Raw genomic sequence first — 27,135 nt, 5'->3', positions numbered from 1 at the left:
AGCTCCACAGCTTCTCTTGCTCTGAGACATTTGGCAGGCACGTCTCAGGACTTTAGTTTTCTTGCTTACAAATGGGAGTAAGAATGTTAGGTAGAGCCACTGAAATCATAAAATGGTCCACAAAAATTTCATGTGGTTTAACAGATGAAGTGTAAACTCTAAGGTGCTAGATACGTGTCTCTCACCAAATCTGACCCCTTCCTCCAGGGAGTCCTCCCTAGCTACCCCAAGGTCAGCGAGGTCCCCCTCCTCAAATCTCTCATGGGTTGAGGCATGATTTAGTACACATTTCTTTCCTATCTTGCGTTTTCTCCTCTTTCCTAAGGGTGAGACCAAGATTCCCCACAACTGGGGCCTGTCAAGGGCTGGGTTTCTTCCTCCTCTACCCGCCACACAGCCGGCATGCCACAGCTGTCCTCCATTGGGGTTTTCACACAGAGGAGACAGGAGAGGCCAGTGTCACCACATGCCTACTTTATCTGATAGTCATTTCTGCACCCAAGGGCGGTCCTAGATGGTCCTGGATGCGTGGTGCTAACCAAATGGAGAGTATGTGAGGTGCTAGAGGGAGAGGAATTCGAGGGCCCTGACCCCTGGCCTATACCTCCATCATATCCTCCATCGACTTCAAGGATCCCCTTCAATGGCATTAGCTAACTTCCAGGGTCACTCATGCATCGTTGATGTTTACTGATCTGCTCTCTGTCCCTCCTGGTTTTGGTTCTGAGGTCCCCAAGATGAGTCGAATCTGTCCTGCCGTCAGGGAGCTCAGTCCTGATGGAGACACAGACTGTCCCCGACTGTGACAGGGACACAGACTGCACTGTGTAATCAGTGCTCAGGTTGATGGGAGCTCATGGGCCATGGGGACTAAAAGGTGGGACATGGCCAAGATTTGGGTGGCCAGGAAGGGTACCCAGAAGAGAGGATGCCCTTACCACAGATCGTTGGGAAGCCTGTTTGGGCTGACTTCCTGAAGCTGGGGTAGGGCAGACTAGCTCCTGGCTGTATACAGAAGCCCAGAGAAGTGAGTTAAACGGAGGTCTTCTTCCTATGGCTGGCACATCAGGGCAGGCGGGGCTCTCAGCCCGTTAAGAACACTCCTTCTCAAGGAGACCCAAGGACATTCAAGGATTAGGCCTCCCAGCATCTGTGCAGAGAACTGTCAGCTCAGAGCTGCTCAAAAGTAGAGATGCCAGCTAGCGGTGATGTCATCACCCTAGTCATTCCCTCCCTCCCCCCTGGTCCTGTGGTCCAGTGGGTAGAACAGAAAAGCCCCTGCCAGGCTTCGTCCTCCTACCTTGCTTCCAAAATTTCTGCTCTGAATGGGGTGGGGGAGGTGGTCCCAAGTGGGCTAAGAATGAGAGTAAAAAATCCTTTGAAGAAAAACTTCATGCTATTCCTCAGAGAGATGGCAGTGCTAGCGGACCTTTTTGCCCCCCTCCTGTCAGACTTTGCTGACGGTCCACTTCAGCATTAACCCAAACTCCAACCTTCTCTGGCTAACCTTTTCCCTCTAATGCCCCATTTTTGGCTAATCTTGGCCCTGACAGGATCTGAGGAACCCCTGGGCCATCTTGGTGGCCCCCAGGCCAAGGAGAGGGGATCTGGCAGCCCCGCCTGTGTGGATGGGAGGTGTCAGGCTGTCCTGGGGTGTGGAGGGGAAGAGAGAGGTATCTCTGGCTGACCTGGTGGGATTTGTCCATAAACCCGGAGACGGTAAACAGAGAGAGGACACACAGCTGGATGGCCTGCTGGCCTGTGGGTGGGGGTGGGGAGCAGACTCATAAGGGGAGGGGATTGTATAGCTGCTTGGGGGTAGGGGGCCTGGATGGAGCGGGAACTCCTCTAGCGTTGGTCCACATAGGGGTGTCACAATTTGGATGGGAACCCAGGATGAAGGTCCACAGCTAGCCCCAGAGTGCCAGGCCGCCAAAGCAGCCTGCCTATTGGCTCCCCGCTGCAGCCCCGCTGGTCTCAGAAACCCCCACCTGAACCACCCGCGGGGAGGTGCGCACGGGGATCCGACCCCGCGTCAGCTGTGGGCGCATTTCCTCGAAGTCTTACCTCGAAGGCCTGGGTCTCACTCGCGCGCCCGGTGCCTCCCGGGGTTTTCCCCACGCCCTCCTTGCTAGGCTGCTGCGAGGCTCCGCAGGGGAAAGACCGGCGGGGGTTTGCCCCCCGCCCGTGTCACAGGAAAACCCCGGGAGCAGCCCAGAGGCAGCGCATTTCCTGGAAACCCCTTCTCCAGGCGCCTGGCGGAAAGGCCTGGGGCTCCGCATCCAGACGACCCGCCCGCCTCCCTTGAGGTGGGTCGGAGACTCGGCTGAGAAGCTAAACCGCCGCGGAAAGGCGAACCTAGAGCTCGGAGGAGAGATCGGGAAACCCCGTCCCCCGCCCCTTCCCCCCGCCCAGTCTTGGGGTGGAAATTCGCAGCCCAAGCTGGAATCCTAGACTTGGGGCGCGCTCCCAGCCTTGGCCAAGGAAAGGTATTTGAGGGTGTAGGATTAAGGACGCCTCTCCCCCCAGCCGCTAAGGTCTGGCGAGGGTCCACCCTGCGCCCCGGTGGGGCCCGCCCCCCGCCCCCCGCCCCCCGCCCCCCTCCCGGTCCCCGGCCCGCGCGCGGCTGCTCCTTTAAGAAGCCCAGGTAGGCAGGCCCGGCTGCGGGAGCCGCTCCTATGGCAACCCGCGAGCTGCGGCGGCTTCATGAATATTCCGGGGCGCGGGAGCCGAGCGCTGCCGGAGGGCGCTCCGGGGGAGGCGGCCGCTGATGTAAGCCCGGCGGGCCGCTGGGCTCCGCTCGCCTGCGGCGGGAGCCCCGGGACCGGCCGGCCGGGCTTGGCCAGAGGAGGCGAGGCGAGCTCGCGAGTGGCTGGCCACAAAGCCGAGGCGGCGGGACAGACTGACAGCCCGCCGGCCCGCGGGACGCACGCCCGGGAGGCGCGCGGGTCGTGCGCTTTGCGCTCCAGAGCGGTTCTCCGAGCTCCGCGGCCGCAGCGCCGCTTCTACCCGCGCCCATTGTTCCCCGCGGGGGCGGGGCGCCTGGAGCCGGGCCGCGCGCCGCGCCCCCGAACGCGGGAGGGAGAGAGGGAGGGAGCGCGGGGTCCCCGCGCCCAGCCTGGCCCGGGAGGAGGCGCAGCGCGGCGAGCCCGGGGACCCGGAGCCGGACTGGGAGCCTCCCCGCGGCACCTAGCCTGCCCAAGCATGGGCGCCTGAGGCGACCCGGAGCCGGCGGCGAAGGACGCGTCCCCGCGGGCGGAGTGACCGGCGGGCGGACCTGGAGCGGGTCGGCGGTGCCGCACCCGCGCCCCTGCCCCGGCCGGGCTTCGGCCCCTGGCGCCATGGACAAGCTGCCGCCGTCCATGCGCAAGCGTCTCTACAGCCTTCCGCAGCAGGTGGGGGCCAAGGCGTGGATCATGGACGAGGAAGAGGACGCCGAGGAGGAGGGGGCTGGGGGCCGCCAGGACCCCAGCCGCAGGAGCATCCGGCTGCGGCCGCTGCCCTCGCCCTCACCCTCGGCGGCCGCGGGCGGCACGGAGCCCCGGGGCGCGGCCCTCGGGGCGGCGGACGGCGAGGGGCCGGCCCGCGGCGCGGGCAAGTCCAGCACCAACGGCGACTGCAGGCGCTTCCGCGGGAGCCTGGCCTCGCTGGGCAGCCGGGGCGGCGGCGGCGGCGCCGGAGCGGGGGGCGGCAGCAGTCACGGGCACCTGCATGACTCCGCGGAGGAGCGGCGGCTCATCGCCGAGGGCGACGCGTCCCCCGGAGAGGACAGGACGCCCCCGGGCCTGGCGGCCGAGCCAGAGCGCCCCGGCGCCTCGGCTCAGCCCGCAGCCTCGCCGCCGCCGCCCCAGCAGCCGCCGCAGCCGGCCTCCGTCTCCTGCGAGCAGCCCTCGGTGGACACCGCTATCAAAGTGGAGGGAGGCGCGGCCGCCGGCGACCAGATCCTCCCCGAGGCCGAGGTGCGCCTGGGCCAGGCCGGCTTCATGCAGCGCCAGTTCGGAGCAATGCTCCAGCCCGGGGTCAACAAATTCTCCCTGAGGATGTTTGGCAGCCAGAAAGCCGTGGAGCGCGAGCAGGAGAGGGTGAAGTCGGCCGGATTTTGGATTATCCACCCCTACAGCGACTTCAGGTAGGGAGGCCGACGGGATCCTCTGGGTTCCCTGAGGGGTCGCAGGCATGCTTCCTCTCTCAGCCCTACCTCTCAGCCGGAGTTAACTTTCCTTCCTCGCGCGGGGAGCTCCGAGAGAAGTGGGGCGCCTCTAGGAACCAAGACACCCCCAGACCTCCTCCTGCACCGCGCTGGGAACTTTCTTCTCTGTTCCAGGCTCCAGTCCTCGCCCTCTTGGGATCTGGGCCACATTAGAGGCCGGCTGAAAAGGTGTTCTGAGCCTGGCCTAGCCCTGCAGGCAGCCAGGAGTAGGCTCTGCCACTTTAAGCCACACATCCCACCTCCCTGTGCTGGGCTGCAGAGTCAGGGTGGCCATCCTAGAGGCAGTTCCAGGTCATTCCGCCTCACGAGCAGGGCCATGAAGGGAGACAGACCTCTTGGCAGAGGTGCCCGCTCCTTGGGCACTGACCCCAAGCATTAGCATCTCCTGGTGCCCTGGGAAGCTGCAGCTGGGGAGGGAGAGCTGGGCCCCCGGAGGACTGAGGTCCAGGGTAAAAGTCCTCCATGCCCACCTTATCCCTGGGTCCAGACCCTCATGGCAAGTTGGGGGGCCCGGGGCAGGCACCCTGGGCACCTGGTACCCAGACCAGCAGGATAGGATGACCTTGCTCACAGTGGTCAGGGAAGATGCCTGGTGTCCTGACTGATGAGCAGCTGTCCTGTGACCCCAGGCTTATCCAGTGCCCCATTCTCACCCCAGAGACCCAAGCTCCAGTAGCTACTAGGACTCTCCCGGGTCAGTCACGGGTCAGCAAACAAATGGTGTGACTGCCGGTCGGGGAGAGGGACCCTGCCCCCTCCCCCATCACTTGAGTCAGATGCCACTGAGGAGCAGATACCACTCGGGGCCTGTGGGGGTATCTGCAAAACAGGAGATCGGTGATTGCCTCTGAAGTTGAAATAAGGGATGCCCCCCATCCCAGTCAAGGTCTTGGGGCCCCTCAGCACCCCCCTGAGTTTTTCTGATACACAGAACTGAAGTGAGGGTCTGAAAAACATTCACTCTCTAAAGCTAGGTCTCATTCATTCTCCATCTCCCTCCCTCTCTCTCTCTCTCTCTCAGCCCTGCCCCCTATTTAGCTCCTTTCCCTGCCTACCCTGCTAGCCTGCCAATATAAATGAGCATTTTGCCAACCCAGAGCCCTCTTTGCAAACTCCAGGGAAGCTAGGTTTGTAATGAGAGCAAAGCCATTTTCCATCCAATGAGAGAGATTTCTCGTGCTGGGAGTGACCAGTCAGGCAACACTCGATGGCTTAAAATAGTGGTGACAAGAGCCCCCCCACCCCACCTTTCCTTTTTCCGAGGGACTGCTCTTCGTAACCCTAATATCGAGGGTTCCCATTCCAGAGAGTGTGGGAAGCCACAGGCTAAACAGACAAGCATAGTCTGCAAGTTGTGTGAGCAAATGTGGGACCCTCCCATCAGGAACCGTGGCTGCTCCCCAGGACCAGGTTCCTCCGCTCCGGTCAGTGTTAGGACCTAAGGCTCCCAGCCTGAACTAGGAAGGAATGGGCAGGAGTTGTAACTCCTGCACCCTCTGGGTGTCCTGGGTTTCTCCTCCTCCCTCGGAACTCCCTAGAGGTGGTAGCAGGTAGGCTGTACCAGTATCCACCGCTTGAGAGCGTTGAGGGGCCCTCCCTTCCCTTGCTCGTCTCCCCGCTGTCTTCATTGTCGGAAAGCCTCTGGTCAGGGTTCTCCTCGCCAACCCCATTGCGTGGGATGTGGGGGGTGCGAGGGGCCAACCCCAAGCATGCCGGGCCTCCACAGACAACAGGCTTTGATTGAGCACCTTCTGGGAACTGGGCCTTGCCTTCCCAGTCTCCCCTTACCCTGGATGGTGAAGGGTTCGGACTGGGTTGATTGCATAAATGGGAACCCCCCCCCCCCCCGCGCGCCGCCTTCCTGATCTTCCTCTGCCCATCTTCCTCTGCCCGTCTTGGCATGTCTGTCTGCAGTCCCCCTGCTGCAGACTCTCTCACTAACTGCAGGCTGCCGGGACATGGCGGGGGGGTGGGGGTGGGGGGCAGGGATCGAGAGGGGGGATTGATAGGATTGATAAATGGGCAGCAGGATAAGGGTCAGACTGGGCTTTGAATCTGTGTTTGTACCACAAGCTGCAGAGACAGGTGGCTGGAAGCACACATCTCTGGGGCTGGGTGGAGTGTAAGAAAAGAAATCCAAGAAAGACCATCTGTGTGTGTCTGGAGGGGCAGTGGTCATCCCTCTAGGCCAAAACAGCTGGTCTCATCTGCACAAGGTCAAAGAGGCAAGGGCCTGGCTGAGTTTCTAAGCTTAGGAAACCCACTACTCAAACTGGCCTCACCCCCACCAACACCCGAAGCTGAGTTTCAGCCACTGGCCAATGGGCCTCTGCATGGAGCCCTTCCCCACTGCCCAGCTCAGCCTCAGAAGAGCTTCTGCAAGCATTGCTCAGGCCAGTTGAGGATTTATTCATCATTTCGACGGGCAGGAAGCATTGATCCAGCAGAATTGGTTTAATAAAGAATCTCCAGCAAACCATGATAGATTGATTTTGCAGTTTGGAGTTCAGGGCTCACTGTCATGGGCTGCTTCTGGCATCTCCTGTTCCTGCGGGGGGAAGGTTGGGTGCCTTTTCTTTTTATTTTTTTTAATTTTTTTTATTTTTTTTATTTTTTTTATAGATTTTATTTATTTATTTGAGAGAGAGAATGAGATAGAGAGAGAGCACGAGAGGGAAGAGAGTCAGAGGGAGAAGCAGACTCCCTGCTGAGCAGGGAGCCCGATGCGGGACTCGATCCCGGGACTCCAGGATCATGACCTGAGCCGAAGGCAGTCGCTTAACCAACTGAGCCACCCAGGCGCCCTGGGTGCCTTTTCTGAGGGCTGAGTGGACTCCACTCCGAGGGACCTGCAGCCATGGCTAATGAGAGGCTTTTCTGGGCTGCTTGCCCTTCTCCTCACCATGGCCCCAGCTATCGCATGGCTCCTCCGGGCTCTACAGCCTTGTCTGCCCCCGCCCCCCACCCGAACCTCTCACTTCCCAGTTGCCTTTTAAAATTTATATTAAGGTTTGGTAAGGGAAGAGACCAGGACACACAGCCAGCCCCTCAGGGCAGTGCTCCCTGGGCTCCTGCCCAAGGCTGCTTGAGCTCTTGGGTCCTGGGTGGGTCCTTTCTTCCACATGAGCCATGTCTTGGGAGCCCAGCTGGGCAGCAGGAACCCGGAACAAATAAAACATAGTGTTTTTCCAAAGAGAGAGGAAAGGAGTGGGGATCCGAGTGAAATGTACCTGGTTTTGTTCCCAGAAGCCTGTCAGGCTTTCAAGTGTCAGGCTCAGGGGCTCTGCCTGGATGTGTGTATGCCTCGGTGTCTGTCTGAGCAGGTGTCTTGGAGCTGTGTGGGCAGACCTGGGGGCTGGCAGGGAAATCCCCACGTGGGATGTCAGTGATGGGGCACTCCTGTGCCCCAAACTCTAGCTTGGCCCTGAAAGTGGAGGCAGACAGAAGCTTGGTCCTTCTCATCCCTCTGCTCTTCTGTCTCCTAGCCTGAGCCTTTTGAAGCTGTGAAGAAGGGAAGGGAAGAAGTGCCCTAAAGGGTCTTTTCCTTGGGACAGAAACCGCTGGACTCTGAAACCATGGAACCTGGACCAGGGGTCTGATAAGTCCCAAGGGTGACCTCACCCTGACTTCTGATGCGGGCCCCCGGCCCCTGGCACTGCCATTGCCCCCGTCACATCACTTGCCCAGCCCTATCTGCTCGGCTTATGAGCTTTCTCTGAGCCTCAGTTTTCCCATCTAGGACAATGGGAATCCTGTTGCTCACGTCAGACCTGTACACCTGTGGTCACCCTGTGGAGGTAAGCAGCTCCAGTACACTGTCAGAGATCATGATGCTGCTGGGAGCCACGCCCCGCCCCCACTCTCACTGCCTCCTTCCCGTAGTCCTGGGTGGACCACATGGGTCTCTGTCCTTGGCTCAGGCCAATGGTTCTGAACCTGTGTCAGGGACCTAAGTGAGAACTTGCAGGAAACTATAGAGTGTCTATCGATAAAGAGGCACGTATATCCAGACACAACAGGACACTCAATTTCTGGGGTCTGTGGACTCTCTTAAGTTGAAGACCATCTAGGTTGTGAACCCCACTCTATCTAGACCATCCCAGCAAAGAGTGCCTGGCCTGGCAGGGGCAGGTGCTAGCCTCTTGGAGCTCGGGCTCCCTGGGGCCGTCTGTAACCTGAGGCCGGGGCCTCCCTTTGCTGGCAGGATGGGCACGAAAATGGAGCAGAGTCAGATGCAGAAGGAGGCAGTCTGGGCACTACTTTTCTGTTTCCTCAGTCCTACACCCAGCTTCTCCCCTTCAACCAGAGGCCGGACTGTTTGCATAGGAGGTGGTGAGGAGGAAGGAGGGAGCAGCCCGGCTCTGGGTTGGTGGGAGGGGGGGCTTCCTGGAGGCCATTGCCCAAGAATGCTCCTTCTGCTCTCAGGAATATGGGCACTCACTCTTATCTGTTGTAGTGTAGAAAGCCAGGCCCTAAAGGAGCTGCAGGCCTTGCGGTGCCAGGGGAGGGGGAAGGGTGCCTTGGTGCAGAGAGGAATTCCAAGGTGAGCTGCCCAGGCAGTGCTGTTAGCTGGCACAGGGGGCAGCAGGATTCTCCAGTCATGAGGACATGTTCATCCTGACAAGACAGGGCTGGGGGCAAAGGCCAGCACCCAGCTCAGGGCCCAAGAGCTCCCGGGATGCAGGGTGCGCAGAAGCCCCATGGGGCCGGGCCCCTTGTGTCACCGGGGCGGGGAGCCAGGGCTCCAGGTTTTCCCCGTGGCAAGGCTTCAGTTCCCCGTGGTGTGACTGCTACGTGACGAGGCTGGGGTCTGCTCCCCTGCCCAGCCCTGCCCCTGTTTGTTCCCTTAGCTGCTGTGAGCTGTGAGGCTTTGGGCTGTCAGGTGGCCTGCCTCCCACAGCGCTGGGCTGTCTGCCTGTCTGTCTGCCTGTCCATCTGCCCTCCTCTCCCCTGCTTTCGGGCCCCTGGGTCTTCTGGGATGCCTTCTCGGGCCACACCGCCACCCACCATCATCCATCTGTCCCCGGCCTGACAACCTCAGGGCATTTGGATGGAGCTGTGGGTTTGTTCAAATGCAGTGCTTCTCACATTGTCATGTCATCCAACTCGCCTGGGGATCCTGTGAAACTACAGGTTCTGACTCATCAGGTCAGAATTAAGGGCGGGGTCTGAGATTCTGCATTTCTGATACGGGCCCAGGTGATGCTGATGCTGCTGGTGCCCAGCCCAGAGCCGAGCTCGGAGGACTGGGCTTCAGATCATGTGTATGTTCTCTGCTTAGCCTGGGCTCCCTGACTGAGTTCCCTGAGGGCAGAGACTCTGTCTTCTCCTGTTGGCCCCTACCACTGAGCACAGCAGGGTGACTTCTCTGAACCAGGTTGAGGAACCCTTAGCCACAGAGGTCAGCCAAACGCTTGGGGGTGTTGGATTCACAGCCTTCCTCCCCTCCTGCACTGCGGCTTGGACCCTGCTGGCCCTGGATGCTGGCCGATGGGGTGGGGTGAGTAGAGGGAGGCCACATAGCCGGAGGGCCCTTACGAACCAGTCTTGTCCCATTGCTTGGGTGGCTTCTCTCCCATTCAAAGGGCCAGAGCGGTGGGCCTGGCTGGAGGAGCAGGGGCAGGGAGTGCAGCGACCGCTGGGCTGCAGGGAGGTTTCTGGGAAGGAACAGATGTCAGACAGAGAGTCCAGAGGTGTCAGGGCAGGAGAGTGGGTGTGAGGTGGCCCTGACAGTGGCTGCCTGGGAATGGGAAGAGACATCCAGTAAAAGGAGCTGCTTTGGCGCTTTGAGGTTGTCGGGTGATGGGGGGTGGTTGTCTGGACCTCAGTGCCCCCTCCACTGCCCTGCACCATGCCTAGGAGCCTCCCCCGTGGGCTGGACTTACCTGTCACTTCTCTCTGCCCCTCCCACCCCGGAAGGCAGCAGGTCACATACAGATGACGGAGCTGACAGTGTCATAGCAGCCTGAGTGGCCCCTTGTGACAACACTGGACATCCTGGGGGAATTCGCCCAGAGTAGAAGGTGCAGTCCCCTCTGGCCCAGGTGGGGAGGAGGGGCTTGTCACATATCCAAGGAGGCAGCCAGCTCCAGCACATACACTGCTTGGCTCAAGGACTCTTACAAAGCTGTGACTGCCAGTTGCTAATTAATAGAAGGGCTACTAAGGCCGGCCAGGCGGTCCTGCTTGGGCCCAGGGGATATTGAAGAACCCACGTTTCCCAGCCAGAGCGGGCCGTGGGGAGGGCAGGGGCATTGCCTTGGCTTTGGAGAGGATGTTCTCTGCCAGCCAGGCTTTACTGAGAAAGCACTGCCAGGGCCCTGGAAATCGGTGATTCCAAAGCCTAGGAGGCCACTCAAAGACACTCTTCGTCATCAGCACCTGCCCAGAATCAGGGTGGAAGCAGCACAAAGCGAGGGTGTGCTCCCTGTCACCAAGAGTGCTCAAGATGAGACAGCACTACTTAGATCAGAAGTTGCTAAGCAGCACCCTGTGGACCAAAGGCAGCACCCAGATGTGTTCTGTTTAGGCAGCATAGTGTGTCATAACAAATCTGAGACAGTTTTAAAATGGAAAGATGTGACATAGAAATTTGGCTTTCGGGCTTCCTCTGAAAAATTGGAAACTCTGGCAGCTCTGGCCCCACGTTCCCACACCACAGCAGGCAGCTGGAGCAGACTAGAGGCTGCCCCATTTCATTTGGCGTTTGCTCTCCGGTTGCCCACTGTCCCTAACATCCCATACCCAGCCGAATCGTCCATGCCTCCCCCACCCGCCGAGCTGATGACCCTTGTAAGGCTTCTGAGTTTACAACCCTCGATTCAGCCCAGCAGAGACTAGAGCCAGGATCAGAATCCAGACCAGACTGGATTCCCAGGTCAGTAACCATCATTTATGAACCATTTGTAACAGGTACCAAACTGCTAGAAGCTTTATATCTCGTATTTTATTTACTCTACATGGTGGCCTGAACAATAGGTTCTGTTATCCCCAGTTTACAGATAAAGAAACTGAGTCTCTGATGGGATAAAGAAAAAGATTTGCCCTGAATCATGCAGCGATGAAGCACCAGAACCTGGTCCCAAGGATTCGAAACACATTCTTGTCCCTCTTTGTCTCCTGCTCCTTCTTTTTTGTTAGCTTTAAAAAGCTAAATTACAAACATTCTCCTGAGAATGAAAACATTGCAGATAATGTTTGACCACACATTATCAGTGCGGAGGGCTGTGGGGTGACGGGGCTGAGCTGGCATGGGAGATTTAATAAGCCTTAGCAAACCCCTGGCCTAAAGCCTTCATTTTATCAAAGGGGAGCAAAGAACCGGAAAGGGAGAGAGCCGCTGGCCCAAGGCCACAGAATAAGTCCATGTCAGAGATGAAATCAGAACCCAGTGGGGTATGTAACCTCTGGCTGCAAAGGTCTTTAACATTCCACAGTCTATCCCTAGACCCCAACCAGAGGTCCTGAATGGTCTTGTCACTGGAGCGTTTTGGCTTTTTTTTTTTTTTTTTAAGAGTTTGTATTTATTTGAGTGAGAGAGAGAGCATGAGAGAGAGAATATGGGGAGGGGCATAGGGTGAGGGAGAAGCAGACTCCTTGCTGAGCAGGGAGATCGACGCGGGGCTCCATCACTGCCTGAGCCGAAGGCAGATGCTTAACCGACTGAGCCACCCAGGCGCTCAGTCACTGGACCTTTTTCCAGTTGCCAAAGCTCCATTACCAAATTTTGCAGTGATAGGTATTTTCTGAGTCCCTTCTTAATTTAAGCTGACCTAGTGAGAAGGGAGTCTTTCCGTATCTGAAAATGCAGCGTCTGGAGGCTGGGACATGCTTGCCCTGACCCCCACCCTCCACCCCACTCTGGGGTTGCTCTGCTCCTGGGGCTGCCAGATCAGGATCCTGACTGGCATGGAAGATTCTGGGATTTTGGAACCATATCCAGATGCCTGGATATGGTTGATGCACCTGGATATGATTAGGGTTCCTTGGGGAAGGGGACAGGTAGCCAGTGGAACCTGTGTTCTCTCCACCAGAGAAATAGGAGGTCACGTGGTTTATCCATTACCTCCTTCAGAGAAGTGAGGAAGTGGAGTCCTGGTTCAGGACTGTGTGTCCAGGGTCGGGCTCAGGGTGTGATCAAGGTCAGGTCTCTCTCTGAGGCCACAGTCTAGGCCCACGCTGTGGCCAGAATCCGGGTTCAACCTGAGACCAAGATAAGGCCTTGGTCTGGGGTCAGGAGCTGGAGTCCTTGAACACAGCCTCGGAACCAACCCCAGTGCCTCCCAGAGGCCCCAGGCCTTGGGGCAAGGTGGGCATGTGGCCCACCCCACCTGGGACCCTCCCCTGTAAGAAGCCCTCCCTTTCTCTAAGCTCCCTGAGCTCCTACACCTCTCAGCATCTGAGCCAGCTGCCTCTGGGCCTCTCTGGGAGGGCAAGTACAAATTATAAATAAACAACGGTTCCACTACCTTCGACGCCGAAGCCACCAAATCTCCCACGTGACGGCTCCGTGCCCCGCTCTGCTCTCTGGTTGTCTGGGGCTGGTGTCTGTCTTCCCAGCCAGGCAGCCAGCTCGCAGCTTCTGCACAGCGGTGCTCGGGGCTGGGCAGGGATGTGTGCTGGCTTGATGGAGGGACTCCCCACACCCCACCGCACTCCTAGCTCCTCAAATTGCGGAGCCAGCCGCGGGGCCTGCGGGTCTGCTCCTGGCAGCTGCGGGGGCCTGATAATTGGCTGCTGATGATTTTGTGTCTGTCTAAGCATTTATCCGTGTGGGTGGACGTGTTATGTCTGTGTGAACAAGGCTTTCAGAAATTAATACATAACATGGGGCTGGCTAATAGTCTTCTGGGCCTGGGGAGGGGCAAGCTTAAGGGCAGGGTGGGCCATGCCCCCTCAGAGATCAGCTGCTCCATTCCAAGACTGTTCTCATCCGTTATGGAGGACCGGGGTCACTACCCGCCCAGCAAAGAAGAGAATAGGATTTCAGCTCCTCTTTAGGGTAGATCAGTACGGATTGATGGTCAGGGAAGGCTTCCTGGAGGAAGCAGATCTGAGCTGAATTTGAAGGAAAGAGAGAACCATTCTGCACACTTTCTTGGAAGTAGGTTTCTGGGAGATGGAGCTAAGGCGCTGGGGTGGGTGTTGGTAGGCACTAAGGGCAGGTTACTCAAGATCTGCCTCTTTGGACCTGTACTTATTAAGCTCTGTGCTTCTCCCCTGAGGACTATTTCCCCACTGCCCTGGGTCTTGACCCTAATGATGTCTGAGTATGTGTGCATATATTTGCATGTGTGTGCCTGTCTCCCTGGCCTCTCCCCCTGGGTCCCTGTGGCTCAGGGAGCTCTCCTGGCCCTGGCCCCAGCTGCCCAACCTCTGAGACAGCCCCCTTCTCTTGCTGTACTACGCCCGGAAGGCAGGTGTGGCTGCCGCATTAATGTCACTGAGTGCGTGGCCTGGAGCCCAGAAGTAATTACCCTGCAGTTCCTGGAGCAGCCCCTGTCAATGATTAACACGAGTCCCCAGCCACTCATCGCCAAAGCCGGCTTCTCCCCCCTATCGTCCGTCAGAGGATACAGGGCGCTTTTCCCTTCCACAGGGACAGGAAAGACCCACAGGCCTCATCAGGGCCATCAGCACCTTCTAGAAGAAACACGGTCCAGCAGGGGAGACGCTGCAGCTGGGGCCCATCTGTGCAGCATCGGGGCTGGCCCACCCTGGAGGCCCTGGTTCTCTCCTCCTGAGCTTTCCTAGCTTGTAACTGCCCACCCCTCCCACGCCGAGTTTGCCCTCCTAACCCTCCTCCTGTCCCGCTGTATGACCTCAGCAAAGTCCTTTCCTGTCTCAGTGTCCAGGGTCAGGGCCCAGTCTGAGGCTGAGAAGAGAGCAAAGCTAATTGCCCAAATAGGTATTGAACCAGTAATCCTGACCCCATTAGTACAAATTGAGCCAGCAGGGCAGGGACAGCGCCGCTGAGGAGTGGAGCTGATGAGAACCTCCCTCCCTCCCTCCCAGAGGCTGATCCAGGCATGATCCTGGAGTTGTGCAGTCCCTGTGCTCCTGGGGCAGTGGGAATTCCTGACACACGGGTCTCTTTCTGCGGAGGCTCTGCCGGCGCTTTGTGCTGGGGGACAGGGCGGAGGCTCCCCAGCTTGTTGTGTGGTATCTGGTCTGCTCCCCCTGCATGAGATCATGGCCTCCGTGGGATCATCAGGCTATCTTTTTTTTTGTTCGCTGGGCAAAGGACCCCAACCCCCTTCTCCCAGCCATCTCTTCTGGGGGACAGTTGTCCCCTCCTGGAAGCTCAGACCTGGCCCCGGAAGAGTTCAGAGGTGAGGATCCAGGGAGAGTGCGGGTCATACTACACAGCTGCGCCTGGAGGAGTCCTGGGGGGCAGGCCAGCAGCGCCATGGGCTTTGGAATTGGCAGGGGAAGGAAATGCGGCAAGCTGTTCATCCTGTCTCAGAGGCTCTGAGGAGTCATCATCCCGCTGTGTTCCTCCACAGCTTCTGAGGACAGAGCCGAGGGGGTCGGTGGTGAATGAGAGGTCAGTGGATGCTCAGCTCTGCCCCATCCAGCTGTGAGGACCCCGGACCGAAACCTCCCCTCCCTGCGCCCTGCTTTCCTCATCTGAAAGTGGACAGTGCTTCCGGAGAGGGACTGGGTTTTAGCAAGACCCCAAGACCCCGGAGCTGGAATTGGCTGGCTGCGGAGTCACCTGGGAGCTTTGTGCGATTATGGACGCCTGGGCCTCCCAATGCGGCCCCCCGGGCGGGTATGATTTGGGGGAGCACCCAGATTGATTCTGCTTCTGTCACTTGAGGAGCCAGTGAGCTGGGCATCTCTAAGGCCCTCCCCACGCTAATGGTCTGCAGCTTTCTGACCGCACCTCGTCTGCCTCAGCCCCTCAGGGCTCCCCAGAGCCTGGGGGTGAGATGCTCGCTCCCCAGCCTGCCATCCAAGCCCATTTGTGATAGGCTCCTCTCCAGGGAGTCATTACCTTTTCTTGTGTTAGCAATCAGAAATTATAAAACTCTGGGGCTGGTGGGACCCTAGGGACCATGGCCCTTGCTCCGCGTCCTTGTCAGATGGTGTTTTCCTAGATGGAAGGCAGTGGAGTCCCATCTGGCTCGTGGTTTCAGGAGCCCAGGCCCCTCCAGGGAACCCTGATCCCAACAAGAAGGGGGCCACGTAGACCCTCCCAGAGTGAATATTTAGCTAGCTTCTCTGGGGCGGCCCTCCCGCGGTGGCGTCCTCACCTCCGCCCTGAGTCCGGCGGGTTTCGCCCTTCACCCCGGTGCCCCCTCCTTCGGCAGCAGGTGAGCTCTCCTACCTAAGTTACCCTGAGGTTGCTTCCCTCCCGTACTGCTCCTCAGCCAAATGCTATTTTCGTTGCGGTCTCCTGAGTGCGTGCAGCTGTGCTTGAGCCTTTGCTGCCTGGAAGCTGGGCGGGCAAGTGCTCCAGCTGCTCAGCGCCTCCCCATTTTTCCCCAGGTAGTCTTGTAGGTTGGGTGAAGCTCAGAGAGGTTAGGCCACTAGCCTGAGGGAACACAGCAGCCTGGCATCTCGGGGCGCTATAGAGCAGATGACCCTGCTATACACATCGGGGTATGTGTGCCTGTGTGCACACGTGTGTGTGTGTGCACACTCACTCTTACATTAACGTATCTGTGCATGCACAGACTTCAAGTCTCCTGAGGAAGCCTCAGCCCTTCAGAGAAGCATTGGGTTGACATCTTGGCATTCCTTATGGCTGGGCCCATGCTCAGCTGTGCCGTCACAATCCCTTCCCCGAGGATCTCTCTTCCTCTGCAACCTTCGTGGCTCCCCACGGCCCCGGAAGAGTCTGGACTACTCAGTCTGGCGTTCAGGATGCCCCTGACTTCTCTTCAGACCAGTGTTGGGTGGGGGAACAGGGGGCCAGAGTTCTCCACGGTTTGTACTCTTCTCTCAGCGAGCTTTCCATCTGGCCAGCTGCCCTTGGCTGGCCTCTTTAGCCTCTGCACTGCAGAGGTTCATGGAATTGGCGTGTCTTTAGAGATCATCCAGCTCCAGCCTCTCTTATCAATGGGGAAACTGAGAAAAGGATTATGAGAGGGCAAGGACTTGTTCAGGGCACACAGCAGGTTAGAGATGGAGAGGGAACTAGAACCCAAGACTCTCAGACCCCTGGGCTGGACTCCTGCTGTGTAGCTTGGGCCTCCTTCCCGTAACCGCAACACTGAGCTTCCTGACCCGTGGACACACTCCGGCTGCCTCCTCTCTGGGGCTTTTGTACCCAGCAGGCGGTGCTGCTCCCTGTTCCTCTCTGTCCACATGCTCAAACCTGGCTGAATTTCCTCTCCAGCTATCCCCAGCCCACACTGCGGAGCCAGACAATCCCCTTACTACCCGCCCCCACCAGCTTATGGCTCATCTGCCCATGGAACTGGTCTGGATCATCAGGTCCCCTGTAGGGGTGGGTCTGTCCATCCCTAAGACTGAGAGCTCCTTGTGGTGAGACCGGTCCACACGTGTCAGTATCCCCAGAGCCCTCAGGCCAGGACCTGCATCTTAGTGGTCACAGGAATAATAATGGTGATGATAACAGCCAGCCTATACTGAGTATTTGCACTGCATAGCGTATTATAAATATCTCATTGAATTCTCCCAGAATCCTGTGAGGTGGGATTCGGGTTCTCGTTTTGCGCATGAGGAGACAGGCTCAGAGAGGTTAAGTGATCTATCCGAGGCCACACAGCCAGGTGTTTAGACACTGGAATGCCTAAACTCCCTACCTGTCTGCTATAGCCTGGCTACTCCATGTGGTCCCCTGACCAGCAGCCTTACTATTACTAGGGAGCCTATTTGCAATGCAGATGTCAGCCCCCACTCCACACTTTGTAAATCCCTGTCTGTGTCTTGGTAAAATCCCCAAGTGATTTGTGTGCAGAGCCCTGTGCTGTATGATGGAAAGATCACGAATCCGTCCGTGACAGCCCTCATTCCCCTCTGCTTGGGGAATAGCCAAGACTGGCCCTCACCGTATGATGAAATGCTAGGGCCTCAGCCCGGGACCAGGAGGGACTTTGCAGAATGTCAGGAGTTTAACATGTCTTCTTGGGTCTTCAAAACCAAAACCAGATTTTCCTCCTTAAGTCACATAGGCAATTTAAAAAATAAAAATACAACCAAATCCCAGCTACCCACCCATAAACCAAGCACTAGATGCCCTTGGCTCTGAATCTTCTGGAGGCAGCCCCAGGCAGACGAGGGAGCAGCTACCTGGGAGCCCTGTGATTCTGAGTCAGAGTCTGAGGTGGGTTAAAAATAGAGCCTAGTGGCCAGAGGCAGGTGGGAGGAAGAGAGCAATTCATCTGTTATGGGGGGGGACCCCAAGTCAGGGAGGTTGGGCCAGAAGAGGGGGGCAGTGAGGATCGCAGGGTTATGCCCTCAGATGCAAGAGCTGTGGGCCCAGCCTGGCTCTGGAAGGTTGTGGGGTGTGGAGTTCCGGCCTGAGCGGGAGGGAGAGTCTACAATGCCAGTCCCAGGGCACAGGCGGGGAGGACCCCATCCAGCTCCCAGGCGGCCAGCAGCTTCTCTGGGAGGGTGTAGGGCTGGGCAGCAGCTCTGCCCCAGAGAATACTGAGCAGGAGCCTGGACAGGGAGGGGGCAGGGAGGGATTGGTCGAAGATCCAGTTTTCACGGTTGGGAGGGAGGGAGACAAGGAAGGAGGCTCTTCTGTGTGGCTGCCCACGTGTGTGTTGTGGGCAGGCACGTGGTCTCTGTTGCCTGTCACACCTGCCCTTCAAATGGCCTTCCTCCCTCCTTTATCACTGCCTTCCTCCAAAAAATCTCATCCTGACCTCCCTGCCATGCTAACATGCTTTCTGCGTGTTTATGCTGCCTGCCTAGGAGTTGCCCCGAGGACCCAGTGTGGGTCTCTCTCCTGACTCGAGTGAGGGGACTCTTCCCAGCACGGGGCACTGGTCATTGGCTAAAGGCAGGTTTCATTTTTTGATTATAAAGGAAATATTTGCCCATTTTTAAGAAAATGTAGAATTTAAAAGTAGAACAGAGTGTAGGAAATCTAGAAAGGTGTGTGATGGAGCAAACAAAATCACTCATAATCCCACCACATAGCCATGATCAGTGTTAACCTTTTAGGGTAGTTTCCTACTTGTTATTTTTGGCAGTCTTCTCCCCCCCTGGCAACGGCCTTTAGTCCACCCATCCGTTTAGCAGTAGACAGTTTTAGGAATGGCCCTTGAGCCCCTCACTCCCCAACCCCAGGCCCAGCTCTGTGTTCATGTCTCAGAAGAAGAAGAACAATCGTTTCTGCTCTTGGGGGGGACACGGCAGGGCTGAGGACGTAAGATTCATCCTGGGTCTGCAAAGTGGGGGCAACACGGGGATTCCAGGAGAAGGTGGGGCTCTCTCCTTCCTACCCTTGCCCTTTCCTCCTCCCCTCCCCCGCCCCTACCTCCTGGATCTCTGTGCTCCTCCTGTTTCAGGAGGAGGGAGAATCCTTAAAATCCCCACTGACAGGGCAGGCCCCTAATGAGGGGGTGTTCTGCCACCATGGGCCTGTTCCGGTCAGGGTGGGAACAGTCATGCCTAGGTTGAGGCCACTGTGTCCCCCTACCAGCCCCCTCTGTCACCCCACTCTGTCAGAAACCCCAAACCCCATGCTTCTCCTGGCCTGTCTCTTGTTCGGCTACTCCCTCCTCTCCCCCCAACCCCCCTCCCCCGCCGGCTCTGCCCTTCCTTCTCTGTGACTTTTCCACTATGGGTTTCAGCATTTCACTCTCTGATGGATGTTCCTGGGAGTCTTGGGGTCTTGGGGGTTTGGACAGGACACGTTCCACCCAGATCATCGAGGCCTGTAAACGCCTCGTGGGTCTCAGTGAGCTGCCATTTCATACGGCTTCTGCTGGGCCACTGTCCCTCAGCTTCGCGTCCTAAGGCGTGCGTGCATTCATTCACCCACCCATTCACACATATATTAGGACCCACCACGTAAAAGGCCCAGTGCCAAGTTCAGAGTTGCGTAGGCCACAAGATATAAACACACAATATCGTCATAGTGTGATAAATACTATGCCAGGGCAACGCATATAAGGGGCACCTAATCAGATTTCTTAGCATACAAAGAAACGACGCCTCCTCTGAAACAAGGGACTTGGGCTGGGCAGGGATGGTGAGGAGAGTCCCAGGCAGATGCTGGTGTGTAGGCCAGCCCCGAGGACAGGAAGTGTGGTGCATTTGGGCATGGGAAGCTGCTGGTATGTCTGGAGCAGAGCGATGGGGGGAGGAAGAGTGACAAGATGTGGGAAGGAGGCAGAGTCCAGATTCAGAAGGGCCTGGGCGATGACAATGGGCCTGGGTCAGGTTGGGAACACAGAAGGACTCTGGGCTTGGCAAAGTGTGGAGTGTGGATTGCTGGGAGCATGAGGAGCCCACCCGGGCCCCTGAAGTATGCAGGGTCCTGGAAAGGCCAAGGGCTCAGCTAGGAAGCCACGGGGTAGGCCGGGTGGTGTCCTGATGAGACTCGGTCCCACTGGCTGGGTGTTGGTAGGTGAGGGAGGTAGAGGCTAACTCCCCGGTTTCTAGATCGAGCATTTCGATGGCTGGAGGAACCCATGCTGGGAGCACAAGAATTTGGGAGGAAGCTGTTTAGTTATCTAGACATGCCAAGAATGACGGGGGCATCCAGGTGTAAAGGTGTAGTCGGCAAGTGGACATATGGGTGTGGAGCTTAAGAGAGAGGTCTGGTTGGAAAGCCAGCGGAATCGTGGAGGCCTTGGCAGCTGGCGAGGTCACCCAGGGAGAGTGTGGAGGGAGAGAAGAGGCCAGGGCCCAAAGGAACAAAGACACTTAAAGGTCACGCAGGGGAAGAGGAGCCCCTCCAGGGGAAGGAAAGGGAGGCAGAGAGAAGGGAGGAAACCCAGGGTCTCGGCGGAGCGGCCCGTGGTGTCAGGTGATGCTGAGGGTCAGCCAGGAACAGACCACAAAGCCCCCTGTGGGCTGTGCAGGTGCTGAGGGGTCGGCAGGAGTGTAGGAAGAGGCAATGGAAGTGGAGCGAGCCGGCACCGTGACGCCTCTCCCAGGAAGCTTCTCTCTGGGCGAAGACGTAAGGCAGAGGGATTTGGGACTCGGGAATGGTTTCATTTTATTTTTTAAATGTAGGGAGCTTAAAAGAATGAGCTGATGGGAAAGGACGCTTGGGGAGGGAGACTGAAGATACAAGAGGGGGTAACCTATGGGTCAGGGTCCCTGGGGAGGCAGAGGGGACTCGTGTCAAGAGGCAGGTGGAGGGGTCGCTGATGCTTTTGTGACTGGAGGAGGGGGAAGGGATGAGGGAGAGGCAAGCAGGGGTCAGAGGCTGGTGGCAGAAAGAGGAAGGGGAACTTCTGGTGGCTTCTCTTTTCTCTGTGAACTAGAAGGTGGTGTTATCTGCTGAGAGTGGGGTAGAAGAGTGGTTTTAGAGCTTTGAGGAGAGAGAAGATACTTGGAAGTGGCTGCTGGAGGAGAATTGGTGGGGAAGGCTTCCCAGGGTCTCCTGGAAGGTGGGGGGGGTGGGGGTGAGCGCCAGTTGAGTATGGAAACCCGGATGAGGAAATTGAGGCACGGGAGCTAAGGTGCTTACATATTTAGCAGGATGGGTCTGAGGTTGTGGGATTTTTTGCACAGTCCCCAGGAAACATGCAAAAGGTGAATGGTGACCGTGATCCAGGGCGTGATCTTGTGAAGAGGGTGCCAGAAGGACCGGGTGAGCGAGGTAGAAGGGCTAGACCCTTGCGTCTCGGGGGAGGGGAGGAGGCAGGAGGATTCTGTGACTCAAGGTTCCTGGGACAGACACTACAGAATAGACTCGGCAGGACCGGCTAAGAGAGCTGGAGGGAAAGGAGGTTGGGGTGAGAGATGGAGCCACTGCAGAGGGTGACATTGTCCATCCCCCGCTGCAGGAGTGGGTGACTGATGTGCGGTCAGTAGAGTCAGGGCACCAAGCCGATGAGGGGCTGGGTGTTTGGGGTTGATACATGGAGTGGAAGTCTCCCAGGACGATGGCAGGGTTTGGAGAGGCATGGAAGGCTATGAACCAAGTGCTAACACGACCAGGGTCCCCGAGATGGAACAGCGGCAGATGGCTGCTGGCAGGATGCTCAAAGGATCCTGTAAACCTTCCTAGCACAGGCAGGAAGTGGCCCCAGCGTGGGGGGCAGGGGGATGCTGACCCCACCCCCAACTCCGAGGTGCCTGGGGTTTAGCAGAGTGACGTCCTCAGGATTTAGCTGAAGCTTGCGTAAGGGAAAAGTAGGACTCTGGGGGCAGGCTGTTTGGGCTTAATTCTTGATCCACCATATATAGCAAATTTCTCAGCTTCCTGTGCCTCAGTCTCCTCATCTGTAAAATAGGCGCAATCATAGTATTTCCCTCACAGGGATTTTATGAGGATTAAATGAGATAATCCATATAAGGTACACTGATCAGTGCCTGGCATGTAGTCGGGGTCCAAAAAACAGTGGCCGCCGTCCTCCCCTTGTCTCATTGTGTTCGCTGTCACCCGGGGCAGTTGTCTGTGCTGGACCTGGAAAACCAAGGGCTGGCTCGGGAACCCAGGGGGAGCTCCCCGCTCCTATCGCTGTCTCAGACACCAGGATTCCTGGGTTCCTGGTTTCCATGACTCGTTGGGAGGCTGAGAGGAGAGCTAGGTGGTGCCTGATGGAAGGGGCAGGATGAGACAGCCACTCCCAGACACACAGCATAGTTAGGCCAACTTCCCAGGGGAGGAGGTCTTGGATGGGTTTGGATGAGGGATGGGAATTCATGAGATGGGGGCTCAGGAGGCAGGGGCCGTTCTCAGGAGGAGGAGCCAGAATGTGGACAGAGATAGAGGCAGGGGGTGGGTGTCCAGTGGCTACTGTGAAGGAAGCAGGAGGGAGAACAGGGAAGTGGGGCGCAGGGGATGCGAGACCTTGGAGCTTGAACTTTCTTCTGTAGTCATGGGGAATCTGCCAAGAGGGCTCAAGCAAGGGGTGACGAAATCCTAAAATTTGGAAAGATAACCCAGAGATTATGTGAGTTGGAAAGAAAGAACGTGGGGGCTACAGACAGGTAGGCAGCAGGGGCAAGGGTCCAGGCGAGGAACAGTGAGGAACTGATCTAGGACAGAGCAGTCAGGGACAGATTCAGAAGCCATCCTAGAAGATGCTAGACAAGGGGTATCTGCGTGACTCAGTTGGTTAAGGGTCCCAACTCTTGATCTCTGCTCAGGTCTTGATTTTAGGGTCGTGAATTCGGGCCCTGCACTGGGCATCATGCTGGGTGTGGAACCTACTTAAAAAAAAAAAAAAGGTTGGGAGATAAGACTTGTCATTGCATGCAGGGCCTGCAGGAAAGAGAAAGCAGCTGAGGATAGCTTTGAGGTTTTGAGCCCAGGTGATTGAAATGCTGAGTGTGCCATTCAGCTCTGAGGAGGAAGATGCTGTGTTCAGCCTTGGACTTGGGTATAAGAGCCAGCAGGCCCTCTGGGTGGCAGGTGGGAATGCAGGTCTGGTGCTAGGAGAGGTCCAAAGAGGGAAGCGGTGAACGATGGGGCCCTGTGTGTGCCACTCCCCTGGGAGGAAGCATGGGGACCCTGGCCTGCAGTTCAGCATGGCAGGAGCACAGCCATGTCTGGGACAAGGCCCCTGCCTTCAGGGAGCCACAGCGTTCTGGGATGTCCAAAGCCAGGGCTCAGGCCAGACCCAGGTCCATCAGTGAGGGGTTGGAGAGGCCTGGAAGAAGTAGCAGTTCAGATGAATCCTGAAGGATGGAAATAAATGGAATGGGCCAAAAGCCAACCCTCTCTTCTAGCCGGCAGGATTCCCAGTGGATGTCATTTGTGTCAAAATGTGTGCAAGAAAATATGCATGTGTGTACGGGAGCAAAAATTAGCAGGAGTGCATAGATGAGAGTGTACAAAACTGTATTATGGGTGTGTGTGTGTGCCTTTGAGTGTGTGTGTGTGTGTGTGTGTGTGTGTGTGTGTGTGAGCATATGCGCTCAAAGGCAAGCACGGCTGTGTATGGACAAGACGAGGTTGAAGGAGGCCATCCCTCTTCTGACTTCCACTTCTCCTGCCCCCATTTTATTACCCTTCACTCCTCTTCAGCCTCTGGGGAAGGAGAGTGCCCTTGGTCTTGTCCTTGAGTCTCTGAGTTCAGGGTCAGGAGCCTCCTATCTTCTCTTTCCTCAGCTCCTTTGAGCTCCCTCAGCCATAACCTTCCTCTCAGACCAAACCATGGAATGTTCCAGGTGTCCGTGTAAAAGGGCTGCTTGGCTTTTTGCCATCCTCCGTTTTTTCTGCACATGAGACCTGCTCCTCCGAAGCTCCCCTGTAGGCCACGCCCACTTGCTGAGAGGCACCTGCCTGCTTGGATGGCCAGGTAGGAAGAGAGGTCCAGGATTAAGGGAGGACAGGCCTGGGGTCCTGGGGCTGAAACTGGGGTGAGCTGTCTTCCCTTTAGCTTAGAGAACACTGGGACAGGGGCGGGTCATCTGGCTTTGGAGAGAACAAGGCCCCTAATTCAGGCATGCGCCAACTCCAGCATGTCTGAGTCTGGCTGTCCCTCGCTTCCCTGCCAGGGCCTGCCACCCTCCACCACAGATGCATACCCTGGATTGTGAGAGCTAGCCATGAATGATTCTAGGGCCAGTGAGGTGCTGGGGGAATATGGGGCATCCAGTTGTGGAAATGTTGTGGAAATGTTACTGTTCCCTCCTCCACAGACCCCTCTTACAGGATAGCACAACTGTGCCCGATTGACCAGGGTGACCAGGATGCTTTTAATATTTGAAAGTTGTGCTACTTCCCCCAGCCAGGAAGTACACCAGAAGGATGGGATCCCTCCAAACCTCTTCACAACTCTCTCTTCTCTCTTTTTAAAATTTTATTATTGAAGTAGAGGTGACATACAATGTTATATCACTTTCAGGTGCGATTCCATAATGATTGAACAATTCTAGACATTAAATAATGTATAGTGCTTACCACTATAAGGGTAGTCACCATCTGGCCCCATCTCTCTCTCCTCTCTTGTCTACACCCGGTGTGATAGGCTACCTCCCCGTGTGACATAGAGGTGTCAAGAAGGCTGGTCTCCCTCCCTACATCCCACCGAGGTGCCTAAAATCCTAAGCAGCCAGGCTCTTAAGTCCCCCCAGACCTCTCAGAATCTCATTCTGTTCCTCACTAGCTGTGTGATCTTGGGTAGATACTTCTCTCTGAGTCTCAGTGTCATCATCTGCAAAATACAGATGTTAGCAGCCACCTCAGTGCTGGTGTGAGGATTAAATGAAATAATGCATGGGAAACACAAAGTTAAGTGCTTGATACATGTGAAATGTTTTGGAGTCTTTATGAATTCAGTCACCAAGGAGCCCCTTAAAAAAGCACAGGACATTAAGGAATCACTTGAGATGCTTCTGATCACTGGGCTTGGCGAGAAGAGGGGCCCAGGAGCAGAAGATGCAGTGGGGAGGCTGTTGTCAACTTCCCCTGGCTAGAAGAGCAGAACAGGGAGGGCTGGCGGGTGCCAGGAGCTGTCCGTGGTGCTGAACGCCTCCCCTTCCCTTCTCCCGCCCCACTCTCAACTGGCCCTGCTTTTGGGAATCTGTGCAACCTGCGTGCAAAAGTAAGGGGAGAGGTAGTCTCCAAGGCCAAGGGCAGCTCCCAAAGCCCAGGTCCTCCAGGAGCACTTTCTCGCCTCACCCTTCTGGGCCACCAGAAGCCATGCCTGGGCTGTTGCCTGGGATGGTTTCTTCCATCATTGCCCGACTTGTCTTCTGTCTAAGCCTTGTATTCTGACTAGACCATGAGCTCCCTGAGGTCAGGTCATCTGTCTGCCAAGGTAGACTGGTTCTGTTGCCTGACTGTTCACAGAATGTTGTGGTCCTTGACTTCCACCACCGGACTCTCCCAGAACCATTATAAGCTCCTTTCCACCCCCACCCCCAGTAGATGTTTTGCTTTGACTCTGCCCTGGAAGATTTCATCTTCCTTCCTTGTCTCTTTCCTGTGAATTTGTTGACTTGAGTTCCTTACTGACTCATTTAGTAATATAGGTAGGTATAAGTCAGAGCATTTTGCAAATATCAATTCATGTCATTCTTATAACTCTGAGTTAGGTACCATTATTATTCTCAGTGAGCAGACAAGGAAACTGAGGCATGGAGAGATTAAGTGACTTGCTAGTAAATGATGGAACCAAGAATTGAACCCAGGATGGCTGGCTCTGAAAGCCTCTCTTCCCACCATATTATGCTGCCTTTTGGTTAGCTCTGTGATGCTCCAGGATAGTGGTTTGTGGGGAGGAATGCTCCAGCATTCCGACCCCAGCCTGGATCAGGCACCAGAAATATCCCTTAGCATCTGGAAACTCATGATTGAAATAATTAGTCAGAATGCCAGGAAATGGTTGTTTTTGCCTCGTGTAATTTGGTTTTATGAAGACCACTAAATGCAAACATTCTCCTGTTAATTACTGTCTCAAATTTGGTCTGTAATTGAGAGAACTAGAGCTGGGGAAAGTGTAGAAACCCGCTGGAGTGGCAGGCCTACCCAAGTCAGCATTCCCAGCCGCCTTGCTCCCGCTCTGTTAATTTTAGAAACTCCTCTAGCCTGGGTGTATTATTAGCTTTATGTGCAGAGGGCCATGGGGCCCTCAGTAGCCTCTCAATGCCAGTTGTGTTTTGTTTTTTCCCCAAGAGATGAAATGAAAGGGAATGGTGACCATGTGTATATAGGGGTGTTTGCACACTGTGTGAATGGGGATACCTGTTTGTGGCTTCTAATGTGTGTCTGCAGCTGTCTTTGAATGACATGCATGAGGCTGTGTAGAGAGTGTACACAGCTCAGGAACATCCCATAGAAGCTGAAACCATTCTTCTGGGGCTCACGCGTCATTAGCAGGATGTGCTGTCTTCTGTGTGGTGGGTGTGATGGCTGGGGTGGGTACTTGGATCTTAGGTTGGGTTCTCCCAGATGGCATAGGGGGATTGGGGCTGGAGAAAGGGTGGTGGGTTGTAGGGCAGGGAAGGAGCTGAAGTTGACCTCTTAGTACCAGCCTGAGAATGAGAAGGTTTTAGCCTGAGAGGCTCTGACTTGAGGTCCTGTCTTGAGGCCCTGAACAGCTTGGCTTTTAAAGGAGCTGTCCAAAGCTGCCCTTCTGGAAGCTGCCCTTCCCTGAGTTGTGTCGTGTGGGACAGCTGTCTCGTCCACCTTCAGTGAGGCAGATCCTGTTCTCTTTGACTCATAGCGCCATTTTGAATCTGGCAAAGAAAGCAATTTGCTGTGAAGTAATATTTATTTTTCAAACCTGGAACTCTTCTGGCAGGAACACTTTGGTTTTGGAATGGGACCCTCTGAAGACTCGAGGGAAGCTTGTCTTTTTGTCTCTTTCCTCCCTCCTAGCTTTCTTACAGTCAAGAATTAAAGATGGCTGAAAGGTTATTTCTCTTGGGAGAGGACATGCTTATTTCTGCCTGACTTAATACCTTTATCTGTCATTGTGTAACTCTTTAAATTAATAGCAAAGGGAAATAGCTGTGCAGTGCAGGTTTTAGATCTTTGGGCCAGCCCCGGGGTGGCTGGTACTCAGGCAGGGTCCCTGGGATTGATTGGTCATACCTTCTAGACATGGGGTCTGTGCCTGCCTGTGCTGTCTTGCACACTCCAGAGGGGCCCCTGCTAGGCCAGGTGGCTTCGCCCTTGAGGGGCCCTTTCCACCTCCCTCAGGAAGCACTTGCAGTTGCTTTGACACCTTAGGAGAAATGATAGTGTAAGCCCCCACTGATCTCACTCCACTGCATTGAGGGACACCTCACAAGTGCCTGAAATCCCCTCATTAACGCTTCCTGCCCTTGAAGATTTCACTGTCCTTCCCCAACCCTGTGTTAGAATG

At 56.3% G+C, this 27,135-nt stretch overlaps 1 protein-coding gene across 2 annotated transcripts in view; it reads left to right on the top strand.

Moving 5' to 3' along the window:
- The first annotated feature begins 3,341 nt into the window (after nt 1-3,341).
- HCN4 (hyperpolarization activated cyclic nucleotide gated potassium channel 4) overlaps nt 3,342-27,135 on the top strand; it is a 41,557-nt gene continuing 17,763 nt past the window's right edge. For both annotated transcript variants that reach the window (XM_088025136.1, XM_028100464.2), the window contains exon 1: nt 3,342-4,129. In XM_088025136.1, coding sequence (XP_087881262.1) covers nt 3,342-4,129 — 788 coding nt within the window. The remainder of the gene's footprint in view (nt 4,130-27,135) is intronic.

This window comes from Eumetopias jubatus, unplaced genomic scaffold, assembly GCF_037043125.1.
Source record: "Eumetopias jubatus isolate StellerSeaLion01/CBP00866 unplaced genomic scaffold, mEumJub1_p1.0 scaffold_7, whole genome shotgun sequence".
Classification (NCBI taxonomy): domain Eukaryota; kingdom Metazoa; phylum Chordata; class Mammalia; order Carnivora; family Otariidae; genus Eumetopias; species Eumetopias jubatus.
The sequence above is the reverse complement of the archived record's forward strand: the minus strand, read 5'-3'. Positions and strand labels throughout refer to the sequence as shown.